We start from the raw sequence: 15,000 nt of genomic DNA on the forward strand, positions 1-15,000 counted from the left end.
GTGAAAATGGAAAGTATTGTGAATGGTGAGGAGATGGACACAATTTATAGCAGCTATGTAATTCATACAATATAATTTAGAGAAAAACAAAAATGCCTTTCTTAATATGGAATGATTATTCAAGTTTTATAATGGGAAAAGACTTCAAAAAAGTGTTAGGGAAGGTGAATGTCATTCAATTTGCAATTGAGAGGACTTGAGTTAGAGTCCTGGACCAGAAGACAATCTGAACTTGTCACTTTTCACACTGTAGTGCCCCTACCAAGATGCCCCAAGCTAGCATACCATGATATCTGGCTTAACCATCTCCTAATTATTGAATTGTTGATCATGACTGATCAACAACTGATCATCATGATAATGAAATTTTACTTTCCAAACACAAGTAATGATATAGGAAGGAATTAGATAAGGAAACTGTGTGAGCAAGGAACATCATGACTACAAAATAATAAAGCTGAATAAAATCTGATCTGGAAACAAACAACCTAAGCTTGGCTTACATCTTGTACACACACACACACACACACACACACACACACACACACACACACAAACTACAACTTAAAGAACCAAGCTGCAGAATTTAGAGATGTGTTGAGACTACAATGCATACACTTAACACTGATGAACATGACCAAGCACCATACCCGGATAAGTTCCTGTGCGTGCTGTGGGTCATCCGGGGGGGATGACGACTCCAAGTGATCTATTTGTTTGGACAGATTGCGTCGCTCCTTTTCTAACTCACGTACTTTGTTTTGAAGTTGCAGAACAAGGGTGATATCTTCCATCTATTACCCATCCAGATTATATCATCCCAGACAGGTGTGGCAAGAAGTAAGGAAAGCATGAAAAGTGTTAATAACAGACTCCATAAGACCTTGCAAGTCATCGTGGGTAACTTATGTACATACACTTCAAGCAAAGTGGTGCACTGACCCCAGCAGCCTCCAACCATATGACAACTCTTGTCCATTAATAGGTAAATGAAAAAACTCATCAAACTGTGCCAATATAATGTGATAGACTGAAAGAGAGCACCAACAGATGAGCAATTAGGTATGAATATGTTTGGAAGCTGCTTAAAGGAATTCATGCAAGAGAAAAGTTTATCTTTATCAATTAGCCAAGCTTTGTGTGATTAATATATGAAAAGTTTTTTTGTAGAACCACTTTAAATGAACAGCAATTAATATTTTATGCAAATAAACATATAAGCATTAGAACTATAAAATTACATACTATAAATAGTATGCTGCAAGTTTATACATTCATAAACACACACACACACACACACACACACACACACACACACACACAGGTTAGAAGACTGAGAAAATATTTTCCTTATTTACATGGAAGGAAATAAGAGTGTATCCTTTTACTGATATGGCAATGTTTATGATAACAAGTTTAGTTTGTAAGTCATGTGAGGAAAATAGAGAGCCAGGCTTTGGTACAATTTGCAGTAGATTAATATCTAGTATATTAAGAGAAAATTATAATTCTGAAATGGATCATCACAGTATCACTGACCTACTGGGTCTCTACAGCAATGTAATGGATAATAATAGGAGGTGGATTTTTTTTTTCTATTCGTTTAAGTAAGAAGGAATCTGCCCGAGAAGAAAAAAATTGTTGGGCCCACTGGAGGTGCCAATCCATAAAGCATTTAAAGGAATATATAAAAATTATGAGAAGCTTCTTGATGCTTCCCTCTGGAAAGTGACTTGAACACTGTATTTACTTGAAGGAAAAAATAAGACATATTAAGAAATTTAATTTAATTAGTAAGAGCTGAATTTCTGAGTACCTAAGACTACTCTTTTTAAACAATTTCTTCACAAAGCTTACAAACTATATTTGTTAATGATACTGGCCAGTTCTTCAGTATTCTTAGATTCTTTTTAATTATATATTATACTATATAATTTCTTTCCCAGTCCAATGACACTTCTCCCTCATCTAACGAATCAATATGAATGGTAATATTAAACTGCACCATTTTCCCTACATAATATGTTTGGCTCCAGTACTCAAAAGTAGTGATCATGGTACACAAAGAACAGAAAAAGAAGTATATATAGGTAATAAAAGAAGATCTATAAAAGTTAAATAGAATAAAAGCATGTGGCAGGAACATTACTACAGCTGGTGAGATGGTGCACAAGAGCACACAACAAACACAAACATTTTAGTAAACAGGCCCAGACCACATGGAAAAAAGAAAAAAAAAGCTGGCAAAATACTGCTCCATTAAGAAAGAGATGAAACCAAGTCAGTCATGATCTGACGATAAGGGCCTTTCTTTACCCATAAGTTAGAAAACCAATCAAATCAAAATGAAATGAATGAGCCACACATAGTACTCAACAGATGAGTGGCTGTCTTCTACATGAAATGGATTTGCATTAATGACATTAACTTGAGCCAAGCAACTGGTGTTGCACTTGTAGCCTTGGTTGTCGTTCAAGATACATACCCAACTAAAAAAAAAATCCTTCTATTCCTTTATGATGAATCTGTTATATTCTCTTTAAAAGAAAAGAGAGTTTATCATATTTTGTATGGATCAGTGCTGGAAAGACTTCAATAGCAACACTATGAAGAGTTTTTAGAAATATACTTTACTCTAAAATGAGAGGAAAAGTCAAGAACTATACATAATGTTATCTTTCAAAAAAATAAAAAGTTCAGCTTAGGTAATTAAAAATATTTCAATCTTATCTTAGTCAACAGAAGCACTGGTGAAGATATAGCATGGAACTGTAAATTTTTCACTTGAATTTAAGGAAATCACAACAAATATTCAGCTTAGGTAATTAAAAATATTTCAATCTTATCCTAGCAAACTGAAGCACTGGTGAAGATATAGCACAGAACTGTAAATTTTTCACTTGAATTTAAGAAATCACAACAAATATTCAGCTTATTCAATTTTATGATTTTAATTTAGAATGCTGTGAATCTCAGACAATAAATTAAGTTAATTTTTACAAGAAGTAGATCATTTAAGACAGAAGACTAAGATACAGTTTGTAAGTCACTTCCATGTCTTTCTCAAAAAAAAGCTGAACAAGAGTTTTCTGACTGAGAGAAAGCTGTTGCATTGTGGGAGTCTCTGTGCCAGTTGATTGACTCTTTAATGAAGTATACTGATACACTGCTGCACTGATAGTCATTCCTTGGTAGGCATCACATTACTACAAAGTTCGTAACAACTTTCCTTCCTCTCACTGATACACAATACCACAAGTGTTTGTTTTACAGCTCAGAGTCTAAAGTAATAAACTGATGAACTCTATATTAAGAGCAATGTTGCCAATCATAGCTTCAAAACATTTGTGAATAAGTATAATGCTGAGCACTGACTCATGAATTGCTCTCTAATTTCTTCTTGATGTCAAAATTTACAAGAATAATAAGGACACAAATATACAAATGTAGAATCAATTTGCTTCATTATGTTTTGTTTGTCATGTTACCAGAGAAGACAAGTGCACAGCACATACAAGGTAATATAATGTGCATACAACCTTTATTGTGCATTCTGTGCTGACTGTGTATGTTCTCAATTACCTTTCTTCAAGTTATTTTCCTCCTGCTACGGAAATACTGATGGCCTGTCACTTACATGGTAAACAAGTAGTAAATAAGCAACAAGTGAGTCAAAATCTCTTCCATAACTGAAGCTAAAGCTTCAAAGAATTTGCAGATAGAATAGGGTGAGTGAAATGCTGCACAATTAAGTCTAAACAAGATAGTGAATCTTTGTAGACAAACAAAGATTGCAAGCATAAAGCAAACAATGCAATTGCAAACAAGTGAAGCAAAATGAAGAATCAGTATACAGACTGCTGTCAGTAACCTGCACCAGCTGCATCCAAGTGAAGAAAGAGTTAGGTTTAGAGGAAGAAAGGTAATCCACAGAAAGTCAAATTTTTACAAATTTTGTGAGGATTAATGCAGAGAAAGCCAGTTATTATTCATCCTGACCTCAGAAGGAAGCTCCAGGTTATTCATCTTATATTTATATCTGTTATTTAGATTAGAAATACATGCAGTGTCCTTGTGTTTTTGTTAGAGAAAGAAAGAACATTGTACCTCTGAAACAGTCTGAGCTGCCCTCAATATTAGTGAGAAATTGGTACACGAAAAACATCTCAACACTGACCTTTTGAGGAACCTGAATTTTTATCTCTGATGTGTCACCAGTTTTCTGTGATGACCACTCAATATTTTCCAAATTTCTATTGGAATCTGACATTTCACTTGAACGGCTGCGAACTGAGCCATACCCAACATCCTGTAAACGAGGAAAAAATTATACAAAATTATATTTATAACAAATGATAAAGCCTTGCATTAAAAATGAATTACTAAATAAATTCATTCATAAAACCCATTAAATTGCTAGTGTTATATGTCCTGCAGCTTTCTTATTTTGTAGAGGTTGATAAGTTTCTGTACTTGGGGCATCTTAAAAAATTTGTCACTCGAACATATCCTCTGATATTCTTGTAATCCCAAAGCACATCATTATTTTTTGCTGAATACTTTTCACACACCTGTCTCACAGCAAACAGCAGATCCAAGCAATCCTCTTTCTTTCTAAAGCTATACTGCTCTTAAGATAATCACTCTCTTTACATCCTATGTAACACTCTTATTAACATTTTACTAAATATACCTTACCAACAACACTGAAAGACTTATTCCCTAAAACTACCACATTCTTACATATCACCCTTACCACTCTATAACAGAACCACACATGTACTCATCCATCCAAGATGCATCATACTCTTCATGAAACATACTATAAAAATTTTGCCATTCATTCAACAACAAGCATTACCAACTCAACAAACACTGCTGGTCTTCGAACACTGAAAAATACATCCATCTTAATCTGCAGCCTTCTAAGTTTTCATATCCTTCTCTGTTTCTTGTGTTTTTTTCTTTTAATTCTCCTACTGAATTAATTCCTGGTTCAGTTCCTACTGCAATAATATCAGGCACCTTATCCTCTTTTATATTCAGCAATCCCACAAAATGCTCTGGCCAGCTCTTTCACTCTTATTCACCCATCCTGCCATCCTGCTTTTGTGCTCTCTTCTCTCCCTGACATCTCCTTTCCCTTCTTTACCTCCTATCAAAACATTCTAATGTTAAGTTCAATTTCTCTTTGTACTTACAGACATCCAGTCCTTGATAAGCATGAAACATGTAATTAATGAATTACAAAAGAGTTCTATGTTGCTATAGCAATACATAATGAGTACAATTTATATCTGTGCTTACATGACAATAGTAATTCTTGACATAGAATTCTATAACCTATGTTTTAAACTGTCATGCAAAATAGACTATATACAGGATTTACTTGATTTCCTCAAGTCCTATGAATAGAAAGCCACAAAACATAATCCCATATGCAATCAGTGATCAATATAAGAAACATTCAGCTAATTAAGAGTGTTCAATATAATAAAAATTTGGAGATCACTAAGGTTCCTACAGCTTCTTTACATCCCTTCATCCTTGAAACATTATTAATCTGTGACAAACACACAGCAGTGCATCTATGTTCATATGATGCCATATAATTTCCAGATGGGTTTTCTTGGAGAATCTCTCTCAGGAAGCCACTACACTGATAAGCTTCCCCTTCTGGTACTCTCTGGAATCCTTCCTTTTCTAATATACAAATTTCTTCCCTTTTCAAATATTCTGTAAGATCATTCCCTCTCTAACATTGAGATTTTAGCAGAATCAATCAACATGCCATGACTTTAAGTGGCCCCAATGATCTTCACTAATAAATATCTCTACAGGTTCTAGGAAGCAAGTGGCATACTTATGTAGACAGTGCTGATATTCAAAGACTATTGGTTGACTCACACAACAAGTGGTGATTAGCATGGCCACTCTAAAATTATCTGTAACCACCTCAAACTAAAAACACATATTCATCCAGTCTGGTTCTTCTTTATTGTTTTTGCTATCCCTCCCTAAATCATGAGTAGTACCAACAGCCTGGATTTGAATATTTGTCCTTAAACATACACACTAGGAATGTCACATACTTGTGTCAAGTGAGGCATACTATTATTATAGTTTAGGCCACAGTGTTCATACTTGAGAAACTGTGATTAATTGATGAGTGACCAGCTGAATGTGACAGATTTGACAGCAAGGAAAAATAGGCAAGGAAATTATGCTCTTCAAAATCTAAATATTCTTGTCTCACTTGTTAAATAGAAAATGCAGTTCTTCCACCAGTACATAAAGAGCCCTGATTTTTCCCAAAGAAATCTAAGCCTAAGTTAGTGGATTTCATGCAAATACAAAGCACTAAAACAAACTCCTACATACATCATCTCCAGGGAAGGAGGAGAACTCTGAAGCATCATCGTGCACCAGTTCAGTGGGGGCATCACTGGCACCACTCAGGTTGCTAACGTTGCTTGCTGTTCTCTGATTAAAGAACACTGAAGTTAAAATCTATGCATGAATGTTGCATTAAAAGGATATTTATGGCCAAAAAATTCAATAATGAAAATTAAACATTTTAGTTCATCCATCTATTACTGACTTTAAAATACAAAACATTAAAAAGTACTAATCTTTACCTTGTGAGCATTGCCTCCTTTGAACTTGGCCAGCTCCTCTTCAAGGTGTTCATTCTTCTGCTCTAAACGATTGAATTCTTTAAGTAGTCTTTGGTATCCAGATTTCTCATCTGTATTCTCTAAGATGAGCTGCTGCTTCTCAGCCTCAAATTTCCGTCTTAAGTATTCTGAAAAATATAAATAAAAAAAACCGTGACAGCTCAAAACTTTCATGTCATTATTATAACTATCTCCAAGAAAACAAACTGGTAGGACATGAAACATAGGGATGATTTCATAAATAAATGAATAAAAGAAATTGCCATTGCCCATTTAAGAGCCAGCACTGTTTACAAACCTTCAGTTTCTCTTTTTGTCTCTTCTTTCTGGGCATCAGAAAGTTCTTTTGTTAACCTTGCATTTTCTTCATTAAGTTTCTCTATTAATTCACGGTTCTCCTTCTCTGCGCGCTCCTTTTGAGTCAGAACATCCATCTTTTCACCTCGCTCCATCTGAAAACAAAAATCGCTACATCTGATGTCTACTATCCTATGGTATTTAGTGAAAACATCACTCAGGGTGTCTGGAAGTACCTAGGCTTACATATAAGTGAATAAATATAGATAAAAGTGACCAAGTCCCTGCTAGCCTCGGTGGTAGAAAAGTAGGGGATGAAGATCTCAGGGAAACAGAATTCCAAATCTTCCTTCTTCAAGTCTTCAATGTAATCTAGGTATTAACATTAGGTTACACAGATTGTTATTAGTGTATATATATATATATATATATATATATATATATATATATATATATATATATATATATATATATATATATATATATATATATATATATATATATATATATATATATATATATATATATATATATATATATATATATATATATATATATATATATATATATATATCACTATTGCTGGATTTCACAACTGGAACTCACTCTAAACTCCCTTAAATTCAACTTATTACCATGTTTAGGACACAGCAGGTTCTTGAAAATTGTAGCCTGTGTACTAAAAATAATGTTTTCTAAAGATGATCCTCTCAAATCAGATGGCACACACTTAAAAATTCAAACAATGTAAAAGTAACATTATCAACACAATTTTACAATCATCTAGTGCATTCTGGTATATGATAATTTGTTCTGCTTGATATTTATTTCCCTTCACAAACCTCAAGTTCCTTGGTCAGCTCAGCAATTCTTGCCTCCAGTTCATTGACTTGATTGTTGCTTACTTTAAGCTGCTTTTCTACACCCTTCAAATCAGTAACACGTGTCTTAAGCACCATAATTTCTTCTTTGTAGCTGCTGATGAAGTTATTTTCATTTTTCTGAAAAACAATTAACAAATAAATATTGAAATTACATAAATAACACACATACATATACACACATGAGCAACATAAGAAGACACATCCAAACTGACAAACATATTCTAGTCTTATAGAAAAAAAAAAAATCTTTATCTTGGTAAAAATAAATAAATAAATAAATAAAAAATCTTAGGAGAAATATACAAGATAATACAACATTGGGTAACTTCTCTACATTGCATGATAAAAAAAAAGGAACATTTCAAGAGATTAATATTTTCCAGAAAGATATTAGATAGGATAAATCTTAACATAACATACATAAACTATATATATTTCAAGGCTCTTCAACCTACAAGTAAAAGTTCTTGTTGGGATAAGGTTAATCTAAATTAATTACAATTAACTGATATTGGAAAGTGCATAATTTTTACTAAGTTAGACCTAATACAAGTTTTGATCAATGATAAAAATAGAATTGATAAATTTACATATCATCATGATGGGAGTGTATTAGACATTATACTTACCCCAAGTCATGAGACAAGCAGTACACGTCTCCAACTGTTACCTCTTAGAATACAAAATTAATCACTGCCTGAAAGATCAACTTACCAACTCGGTCAGTTTCTGCTGCAGTGAGATGATCTTGTTTTCCAATCCCTTGTTAAGCTTCTTCTGATGCTCAATTGATTTTGCTTCGATCTTAAGCTTTTTGAGTTGTCTCCTTGCCAGGAAGCATCTCACCAGGCCTTGTACTATGACAAAGCCACGCATGGCCCTCAGGTAGCGTCTCCTTGTCAGCCACCGCCGCACATGCTTTTGTATGACAATAGCCTAAAAAAAATAAATAAATAATTATAATAACAATTAGTTATTAACAAATAAAATATGATAATAATAAAATAAAATTGCACACTTATAGTCAATTACTAATATTTAAATGTTCTCAATAAACTCTGAGAAATACAAAAGCTTTCATCATGATGGTTCAACATGTACAAAAAAGGAGTTTAGGAATCTAATGCTCCACCTGTAGACACCTTTATATTGTTTGAAGAGAACACAAACTTACTGCTCTGTCTCTGCGCATGTGCTGGTACCTCTGCCGAGCCCAGCAGCCACGTGCATGGGCTTGCAGATGGGTGATGGTGTACACCAACCGTCGGTACTGCACTCGCTTCACCCACCCTCGAACACATGCCTGGATCTTGATGGCTGCTGCAGTCTGCCGCATGTGGTGAGCAAGTCTGATGGAAAGCCACAAATTTATCAATGAAATGGAGCAAAATAAGCAAAATCAATATCAGGGAAAACTCTGCTGTGAGCAACTAAAACACCCGAGAAAAGTGCTCCAATAAACTCACCTGCGTGCTGCCATGCCCCTTGCATACTTCTGTATGATGATGGCTGAATTTCGCATTGTTCTGAAGCGATTTCTGTGGATGTACATTCGAACATGCTTCTGTATCATTATTCCACAAGCAGACAAACGATCAGCACGAAGTTTCTCCATATAGGCAACTTGACCAGCTCTGAAGAATATTTTCGTACGGCCAAATTTGAACTTGTCTTCATCCTGAAATTATAAAATCCTACTTAACTGCTTATACAAGTATGTTAGACCTTAAATGAAGTATATACATGATTCATGAATAATAAAACCCTAATTGAATGTGAGTACAGCTACAACTCTCACTCAACATTCACATTGACTTTTGCTGCAACCAGCATGTTTTAAAAATTCAATCCCAACAAGAAAAGTGACACATGCCTAAAACCCTAAATTCACACTTGATATGCACAATCCTCCCTGACAACTCCCAGTTTTATTTATGACAGGCACCACATGAAGGCAGGAATGAGTTGTGTAAATCTTAAGAGCTGCATTCTCATTTTACCTTTCTAAAGACACAATTTGCCTTAACACAGCAGTACTTGAAAATATACCTTGGTTTAACTTCACCATCATCAGCCTATGTGGTCTTAATGCAGGACAAAGCACTGCCCTAATAGTTATGGGAGTTCAGCCACTTACTACTACATGTGGGCTTGGGATATCTTGGGAGAGCTGGCCAAGAGGACTGTACTTCCTGTACTTATTTTTTTGATTTAGTGAACAGAAAGTAAAACATGAAAGAAACCAAGCTGGAATAGCTAACCACTACACTAACAGGATGCATTCTTACTCTATCAAATTCTATTTTTACAAGTACAGATCAAGAAAAAGTGGTCCCCTCTCAATGAAGGAAAAGAAAGGTTTGAGGTGCAGTTTGCAACAGTAACCTCCTATGAACCACATGTTTGTTCCACAGTAATTATATTCAACTTGCTAAAAATTCAATATACCTCTGAGAAAGAATACTTACAGTGATCATGTTTGCAATGATTTTTTCACATGTCAAGCGCATGTCATTCCTCACAATATCTCTAGATGTGCAGAGTACTCGGTACCGACAGAAGAATTCATGATACGTCCATCTGTAAATTTTGTCATTAATAAAAAAAATAACAATAATAATAATAAACAAATAATCATGGAAAATTCTTCCTATGTGAACTGAATGAATGAGAATTCAGCACATTACCTGGATGGATAGCCAGCTGCACTGATTCTGACAGTTTCTAACACTCCACAAGCCCGTAGCTGCTGGATGGCTCTGGTGGGATCGAAGGTAAAGGCCATCTTGTCATCATTGGGCTTGATGCACCTCACATAATGAGGTGTTGTGGAGTTCAGTGTTAACATCAGTAAATTTAAGGAGTCACGAAATTGTGAACCAACCTGAAAATTAGGCATACAATATATGTAAAACATATCAAAGAAGAGCAAAAAAACTGGAAATGCAATTAAACAACATAATGATGAAGAAACAATGAAAGATTGTTAATTATGACACTTAAAGTTAAAATAAAACTTTTGAGTTTCAGGAATATTTTTCTATATGTATTTCATTTCAATTTTTTTGTTTTTTATACAACCAACCATTTGCCATACATGCACATAACCAATAATTTGTTATATCAAAAGGAAGCTAAAACAATGAAGAAAACATGGAAAGGGATAAGACTAATGTTGAGAGTACAAAATAAAAAGAATTACTTATAAAAAAAAAAAAGGCTTTATATAAAAAAAAGAAAAAAAAAAAGTTTCTTCAGCTGTTCAGTGTGCACTAAAAAAGGAAACAATATCTTGAGATCAGCAAAAGTATATATAGATATTTTCAACAAAACCCATTTAATGATAATTTCCCAACTGATTAAACTACCATAGGTAAAAACATTTGAGCAAGAACATACACTTTTCTTCATTTGTTTGGAACTGTGAGCAGCTGATGGTCCAGTAGGCAAAACTTTTACTTTGGTGGGTGCTGCCTGTGCCTTCACAGTGAAGAGAGCATGTACTAAACTTATCTGGAAAAGAAGTAAAAGCATTTGAATAACAAAATTCTTTGAAATATACTGTCATAACAATCATGTTCATGCATGTTACAATTTTTTTAGTAATATTCACAATTACATGATTTACCTAAAGGCAACGTGAAGCATCTAAATTCTGATAATTTTATAATTTCTGACTGTGAAGGAAGTTGGACTTTTAAAGTCCTCATCCAACTTCTTTTTACTATCTTCACTCATTTTATATTCCTTTTTATACATTTACTTTTCCAGTTCACTCAGGATTATTCTTAGGCCACATCCACACTAGAAGCGAGAAAGCGGGCAAGAGCAAGAGTGAGAAACTTTATATGTGACAACCTGTGGAGGTGGCTGCATGAGCAGTGGCCAGAGGATGGCATCCCCACAGGTCGAAAGGTGAGAAAGTGAGAAGAATCAACAGTTTATTTTCTTGCAAGAGTTCCTCAGGTTGGAATGGGTGACATCACAGAGATGTTTCTATATTATCTACTGTATCTCATCTCAGAAACTAGGTAGGGTATTTTGGTTGATACCACTATACTCGGCAGTAAATGCAGAACTAAAAAAAATTGGTAGACAAAAACAGAAATTATGATGAGTTGAATTCAAAACACCACTCTGAAATCTTTATAACACATTTTACTTATGGCTGCCATATTCAGCGACTATGATATGAATGCTGAAATAAACTCTTTCATCTCAAAAATAAAGTCTCCTAACCACAATGATATAAGCAGATTTTTCAAATTATGCCACACTGATGAACCACAAGACAATATTTTCATCTCACTTCTCATGCACACTAACAGTGGCTTTCATTCATGAGGAGTAGAGGTGGAGGATGATGTGTTATGATTCTACTTGCTCCTTGCTTTCTTTATAGCAAAAAAATGCCTCTATTGTATCTCTCACATAATTATTTTAGAATACATCATGTTTTGCTATATTATGATATCAGTTTCCTTTCTCATCACATACTGACTTGATACCCTCATCTTCTATTCTTCTATAGTTTCATGGGTAGCATGTACACAGGACTTTAGTGATGAACTTGTCAATCATGAGCTTGAACTCAATGTCCAGTATATCAGCTGATATGGGGTGGGGTGGGGGTGACCAGGAAGGAGGCAGAGTGCTGGTCAGAAGTCCACTACCATGGCAACTCTCGCCTGAAATCACTTCCAATGTGGCCACTCAAATTCACTTGACCTCTCTCGGTCTCACTCTCGCCTGCTTTCTTGCTCCCAGTACGGATGCGGCCTTAGACATGCTTCCCTTTTTTTTCCTATCATTTCTTCATTAATGGTAATTGTAAACACCTAAAACATAATTCAAGTAAAATCTATTTATAATGGAATACAGCAATAAAAATAACTAAATTAATTAAAAGAAAATTTTTGAAATGTTAATGCTCACCTGACTAGACTTGAGTAAATTAATTTGCTCCTCTGATACTGTGTCACGATTTTTTTCTAAGAATCCAGCACACTCATAACCAACTTTATCAGCAAAGTGTGCAATAAGGAATGAAGTGTTGGATAAGCGTGGTTTGCTGAAGTGGTCCCATTTTTTACATTTGTCATAGAGTTTTTCAACCCAAGACTGATCTGAACCTTTGGGCATCTGAAAAAAAAAAAAACATTTGCAAAATAATACATGAAAATAAATCTGCATGTACAATGCATACTGGCATGATACCAACAGTAGTTTTACAAAATAGTGAGACAACATATTAGTTATGAAAAAAAATTTACTGTTGTTTTCACTTTAAAAGAAACAACAGCTACTCACCCGACACTCTTCATCCAAAAGATCAAGAATACCAAGTTTGCTTTCAATGAGATCAATACATGGCTGATTATCATAGAAGTTAATGAACTCCCATTCAATCTGTTCTTTTACATACTCCTCTTGTTCCAGCTTGAAAACATGCTGAAAAGAAAAAAGAAACATTGGACTAGATGAGAGATGTACTTTTGTGCATCTTGAACATCAAAGGGAAAAAGCATTTACCCAATGAAATGATCATACCAATGACACCATTACAAACAGATTCACCACAGGCATGGATGTCTCAATGTTAGTGGGTGAAGAATGCATCAAGTCCATCACCATCAAAACTCAAGGACTTGATCTTGAGGAAAAAGTAGAAGGGATAGAATTTCTAGCATTAATCCTCCCTCTGTATATTACAGAAACTTGACTGAATGCAAAAAAATAAAAATAAATAAATAAATAAATAAATAAATAAATAAATAAAATAAATAAATAAATAAATAAATAAATAAATAAATAAATAAAATAAAATAAAATAAAATAAAATAAAATAAAAAAACAAAATAAATAAATAAATAAATAAATAAATAACAATAGTAAGATCAACAATTTCTTATCAGTTAATGATCACATCAAAATATTATACCTATGCAAAATTTTAGTTACACTCCTAAAATATACATGCATGATTTGCCACAAAGAAAGAGTATTAGATAAAGTTATGTTTACAATTAAACCTTGGAAATGTTTGCTGGAAGTTATGCCAGAGATATCATCCACCATCCAACACACACCACACAAAGCCTACCTGGTTGAACTGCTGTTGAAGTTTTTCATTTGCATAGTTTATACAAAATTGCTCAAAACTGTTAATTTCAAAGGTTTCAAATCCATAGATGTCCAAAACTCCAATAAATCTGAAATGATATAGAACAGTGTTATCTCCCACACATAAAAGGAATCTTGTAAAATTCTGCTCTCTCTCTCTCTCTCTCTCTCTCTCTCTCTCTCTCTCTCTCTCTCTCTCTCTCTCTCTCTCTCTCTCTCTCTCTCTCTATATATATATATATAAAGTAGTTTGAAAATATCAATATTGTACTCTGAAGAAAGAAAAATAAAAAATAAATAAAAGATCATCTACAATACATTTCACTGATATTTCATTTTATGTATCTGTCTATCGATAGGCTCAGAGCATCCTGAAAGGGTGGTAGCCAATACAAGATGCCTTGCCTCATCAGAAGAGTATAAATAAAGAGGAGGGAACTACTATCCTCCATGTTCTGTCCCTTTTGGTTGTCTTTCATGATACACAAGGAATATGTGTCAGTCCTCCAATCTAACCACAGAGTGCAGTGTGTGGGCTGGCTGTGTACCTCCTACCATCAGTATTCTTTTGTTTCAACTATACTTAAATCGCTATCCTAATATGCCTCTCCACATCTGGATAAACCTATCATGTCTTAAGAAGCAAACTGACCAAGGTACTAAAAAATCATTAGAAAGAAAAATTGTCATATTTCATCATTGATTACAACAATATCTATTTTATCTCTGCTACACATTACATCACTATCCATTTTACCTCAGCTACACATAGTTGAGAAATTTGTCCTAGTTAATTTCCTATTACCTGAAAGGTTTTGTAGGGGCAGCAAAGCATTTGTTTATCTCCTTTACTATCCAGTCAAACAACTTTGCATAGATGTGTTTTGCCAATGCATCTCTGGAGAACGTAGCCTGAAACAGTTATAAAGAAACATGATTCATGGCGAGTATTTAGTGAAAGGCTGGAGTTCATTCAAAATAACCCAACAAGTGGATATAATATATATTCACATTTATGC

At 34.1% G+C, this 15,000-nt stretch overlaps 1 protein-coding gene across 5 annotated transcripts in view; it reads right to left on the reverse strand.

The window, feature by feature from the left end:
- LOC135108569 (unconventional myosin-Va-like) overlaps window positions 1–15,000 on the reverse strand; it is a 69,496-nt gene that overhangs the window by 22,532 nt on the left and 31,964 nt on the right. For 3 of the 5 annotated variants that reach the window (XM_064019709.1, XM_064019726.1, XM_064019717.1), the window contains 16 exons: window positions 14,787–14,893; window positions 13,962–14,070; window positions 13,169–13,309; window positions 12,794–13,000; window positions 11,258–11,371; window positions 10,546–10,742; window positions 10,327–10,438; window positions 9,325–9,536; window positions 9,033–9,207; window positions 8,573–8,794; window positions 7,817–7,975; window positions 6,976–7,129; window positions 6,639–6,805; window positions 6,382–6,483; window positions 4,178–4,309; window positions 651–794 (listed from right to left, as the gene is read on the reverse strand). In XM_064019709.1, the coding sequence (XP_063875779.1) occupies window positions 651–794; window positions 4,178–4,309; window positions 6,382–6,483; window positions 6,639–6,805; window positions 6,976–7,129; window positions 7,817–7,975; window positions 8,573–8,794; window positions 9,033–9,207; window positions 9,325–9,536; window positions 10,327–10,438; window positions 10,546–10,742; window positions 11,258–11,371; window positions 12,794–13,000; window positions 13,169–13,309; window positions 13,962–14,070; window positions 14,787–14,893 (2,454 nt within the window). The remainder of the gene's footprint in view (window positions 1–650; window positions 795–4,177; window positions 4,310–6,381; window positions 6,484–6,638; window positions 6,806–6,975; window positions 7,130–7,816; window positions 7,976–8,572; window positions 8,795–9,032; window positions 9,208–9,324; window positions 9,537–10,326; window positions 10,439–10,545; window positions 10,743–11,257; window positions 11,372–12,793; window positions 13,001–13,168; window positions 13,310–13,961; window positions 14,071–14,786; window positions 14,894–15,000) is intronic. The other 2 variants (XM_064019730.1, XM_064019733.1) reach the window with 1 other exon arrangement.

Source organism: Scylla paramamosain, chromosome 2 (genome assembly GCF_035594125.1).
Source record: "Scylla paramamosain isolate STU-SP2022 chromosome 2, ASM3559412v1, whole genome shotgun sequence".
In the NCBI taxonomy this organism is placed as follows: Eukaryota; Metazoa; Arthropoda; class Malacostraca; order Decapoda; family Portunidae; genus Scylla; species Scylla paramamosain.